The sequence below is a fragment of the Zea mays genome, chromosome 3 (assembly GCF_902167145.1).
Source record: "Zea mays cultivar B73 chromosome 3, Zm-B73-REFERENCE-NAM-5.0, whole genome shotgun sequence".
In the NCBI taxonomy this organism is placed as follows: domain Eukaryota; kingdom Viridiplantae; phylum Streptophyta; class Magnoliopsida; order Poales; family Poaceae; genus Zea; species Zea mays.
Window position 1 is genome coordinate 181,123,231 of NC_050098.1, and position 4,345 is coordinate 181,127,575.

General features: G+C 54.3%; 1 protein-coding gene across 1 annotated transcript; it reads left to right on the top strand.

The window, feature by feature from the left end:
* The first annotated feature begins 2,388 nt into the window (after positions 1-2,388).
* LOC100286179 (uncharacterized) lies at positions 2,389-3,975 on the top strand. Its single transcript, NM_001159067.3, is given in 1 exon segment — positions 2,389-3,975. A coding segment is annotated over 1 exon segment (741 nt). The 5' UTR covers positions 2,389-2,665; the 3' UTR covers positions 3,407-3,975.
* Positions 3,976-4,345: the final 370 nt, after the last annotated feature.

Consider the following 4,345-nt stretch of genomic DNA (forward strand, 5'->3'; position numbering starts at 1 on the left):
CCAGAGCCAGAGGTAAAGGAAAAGAGATACAAGGGGTGGGCGGCAGAAGAGGTCAAATTTGATCCAGTACTCTGCAAATGTGGTATTGAAGCTAAGTATGAATTAGTTCCTTCGGCATATGCACGGGTGGAATGACTTAGACTGCTAAATTCATGTACTGCAGGGTCACGCTCCGGACACAAACGTCTTATGAGTTCAATTTCTTGCTCGGTCATTTCTTGAACCGGACGGTCATCATCAAAATCTAAGGCCCGTGCAGCCTCATATGGCTCCTCCTCATCCTCAATCTGAACATCAACACTATTGGATGCCCTGCATATGTTGTCCATATTATATGACACAGGCACATCAAGATAAGCACCATTATCGATATGTGGAGATCCTGCATCGGGTCGAAGCAAGAAAAACCACATTACAAAGTGTAATCAAACGAAATAACGATGGATACGAACAACGTGTCAAAGACACTTACTAGGATGATCGTGAACTGGATCCTGGGTCAATGGGATCTCTTGGGGGGTACCACCGGATTAGAAACCCCACAAACGCCAGGAAGAGGACGAGAAATCTCATACTCGTGCGGCCCCGATTGAGCATCGGGCACAACAACCACTTCTTCATGATGCTCTACCAAAGGAGCTTCAATACGAGATGTATTTGGCATTTGTGGAGACAAACCGACTGGACCATCGCAATGCTTAACGGGTAACTTTTGAACAACCACATCCAAACATGGTGGAACCATCGTCTTCACAATTCTTAAATATATCACCCAATCATCTTCTGATGTAATGGAGATCAATCGTCGGACAACTGTTCCATATGTAATATGGGACAACAAACCCTGAATTGATATTGTAGGGTCGTTTATGTCGCAACTAATCTCCTCACAAGCTCGAGCGAAAATCTGGTCAAAAGATGGTCTTTCATCGAACAACATGGTCACGATCTTCATACCATCAAAAGTAACATTCCCATAAGCATCTATCTCCACCCGTCCTCCATGGTATAGTGTTACTAGGCTCTCCATCTATTGCAAAAATGGATTACTAACTCAATAATGGCTATATACTTAAGCCTAAAAACTTACTAAGTAATAAATATATATTACCTAATAACTATATAGTAAATATTAAATGAACACATCAAACGAAATTACATAATCTATGAATAATGTACGAAAACAATGTATACCTGAGATCGCGTACGAGTCCAGCTAACGGTGGAGAAGGTCAAGTCGAACGAACACCTACGTACAAAAAAAACTATTGCCAATAAAAAATTTGGCAGCACCTCCCCTGTAAAGTTATGTTTATAGAACCTGCAAATAAACGACAACACGATGGTTGCCAACAAAATGCTAACGAAATGGTTAACACGATGGTTAACACGATGGTGCCAACGATGGTTGCCAACGAAAACATGTAATATCAATGCGCTAAACAAAATGCTAACTATATAATCACTAAGAATTTACTAAACACTAACAATATGCTAAGCAAGACACTAGCTAACTATTTTACTAAACACTAACAAGAAAATATCTAACTATTTACTAAACAATAAAAAAATACCTAACAATAGCTAACAATTTACTAACTAATACCTAACAATAGCTAACAATTTACTAACTATGTAAATACCTAACAATAGCTAACAATTTACTAACAATAGCTAACAATTTACTAACTAAGTAATTAAAAAAAACCTAGCGGCAGCGGCCGGGTCGGGGCGCGCGGCAGCCGGGGCGGGAGCTGGCGCGGCGGCCGGTGGCCGGGCCCGGCCGGGGCGGTGGCGCGGTGCCTGGGGCGCGCGGCGAGCTCGGCGGCCGAGCGCGCTCCGCGGGCGGGGCGGGGGGAGCGGGGGATGCCGGTCGCCGGCGCTGGCGAGCTCGGCGTGCGGGGCGGGGGGGGCACGGTCGCCGGCGCTCGGGCGGCTGGGAGTGCAGAGCGCGGCGCAACGGCGGGGAGGGCGGCGGTGGAAGGCAACGGCGGTAGCGCGCGTAGAGTGAAGACAGAGAAGAAACGAAGAGGAAAGGGAGAGGATTTCGGTTAAATCCTAGCTCGGCGCCAAGATCTGTGGCGCCGAGCTTTCGTAGCTCGGCGCCACAGATCTTGGCGCCGAGGTACGAGGCCGCGTCGCCCACGTCGGTGCCAGGTCGGCTAGGCCACGTCACAGCTCGGCGCCATAGGCTGTGGCGCCGAGCTGTGTTACCTCGGCGCCACAGCCTATGGCGCCGAGCATCGGGTCTAAACGTGTAAATAAAATTTTTGGGGGTCCAAACGTAAATTTTTGTCACGAAAAAGGCTAAAAAACAAAAAATTCGGCGTGCACGCTAGCCGCTCTAATTATCCCCCTTCACATGTTTGTTCCCGCTCTCATCCTCTTCGCACCTTCAATCTCAGCCGGCCCGCCAGTGTTCACGTTGCTCTCTTTAACTCTGCCATTCAATCGTTTCCCCCCCCCCCCACGCCGTCACATGTGGCGCTCCATTAATATATAGCACCGCGCCACCAAGCTCATCGTCCCGCTCGCTCCAAGCTCCGAGAACGCAAACAGCTCACTGTACCAGTGTACCCGAGCTCGTGGCCTCGCCTAGCCTGGCCTGGCTAGCGTTTCTTCGTGCGTGCGCAAGCAAGCACCTAGGCTGCATCCTGCGGCCACCATGTCGTCGGGCACGGGCACGGGCAGGTCGTCCACCAGGAGGGGAAGGGGCGGCAGCTTCACGCTGAGGCATCAGCCGCCGGTGGTGGACATCGGCTGTAACTGCCGCCGCCCCAAGCTGTTCTCCGTCTTCTCGTCGTCGCTGTTCCGCGGCGGGGGCAAGCCCAAGTCCCCCAACGCGTCGTCCACCTCCACCACCACGGCGTTCACGGCCACCACCGCGGGCGGGCGCAGCCGCAGCGGCACGACGACGGCCACCTCCACCGACTCCTCCTCCTGGGGCCCCGCGTCGTTCGTCGCCACCAACTCGCTGTACGAGGAGCCGGTGGCGGCGGCGGTGGCGCCGCCGCAGGAGCGGGAGCAGCAGGAGGCGAGGCGGCGGCGTAGGCAGCAGCAGCAGCGCCGGCGCCGCAGCAGGCGGGCGCCGGCGCCCGCGCGCCACGGCGCGGTGGCGGAGGAGGAGGTGGATGGGGAGGAGCAGGAGCAGGAGTACGGGCGGCGGGTGGCCCGGGAGAGCGTGGCGGTGGCGGTGGATTCGGCGGAGCCGTACGAGGACTTCCGCGAGTCCATGGTGCAGATGGTGGTGGAGAAGGAGATCTACGCGTGGGACGACCTCAACGACCTCCTCCACCAGTTCCTCTCCCTCAACTCGCCGCGCCACCACCCGCTCATCCTCCACGCCTTCGCCGACCTCTGGACCCGCAACGGCCTCTTCTGCCCGCCATCTCCCTGCCAGTTCTAGGCAGGGCAGGTGCAGCCGGGCAGGATGCTCGCCGTCCAATAACACGGCCGGCGGCGCCACGCCATGCACGTACCCTTGCATACTGTATGAACCACTAGATTTAGCTTTAGCTACTACTACCACCACCACCCAGAAAAAAAGGTCATTTCTACCATTAACGAGAAGGCAAAAGCAGCTCACGCGAGACCGAGATCGACGCTATTATCGGAGGTCCCCGGCCGGCGAGCTGCATCTTGCATAGTTGCATGAATTTAGTGCCAAAGGTCTTGAGCTTAATTAAGGTGAGCGCAAAGAAGGCTATGCAAGATCATTTGCTGCTGCTGCTGTAACCGCCATGCCGTTGTAATGTAACGTACTAACGTGCCAATGATGTGTGCGTGTGTGGCGCCCCAACACCCGGGAGTGCAATGATACGCTGGTGTGCCCTCCCGCGAGCGTGATCCTACTGTTGTACTGGCGTGTATCGTGTGTACTGAACACTGGAGCTTTTGTTAGTGGGCGTGTTCGGCTGGCTGCAAGCCGACACTGTTGCAGCTGTTTGGACTGCTGCAGCTGCAATCCATAGAGAGAAAAATACTGTAGAAGCCGCAGCCGCAGCCGGATTGCAGCCGCAGCAAGCCGCAGCGAACAGGCTCAGTATACGCTCGTAACGCCGCTGCTGCTGCTGCTGCTTTTGTTGCGATTGGAGTGCTCTCACCACACTGCACCGTCCTGTGTGATCCTGTCCGTCTCCCTCCTTTCCGCGCACGTACGTGCTCTGAAGCGCGTGGTACCGTACGCCACCGGCTCCCCCCCGCTTCGTTCCGTGTGCAGCAAAAGCTGTGCGTTTTAAGCGGCAGCGGCCGTGTCGTGGACTGGCGTGTGTAAAAGCTGCGACGTGCCGCGCGCGTCCACTGTTTCGTTGCATCGAGTGTGGCGCGGCGCGTTGGCTTCATGTGT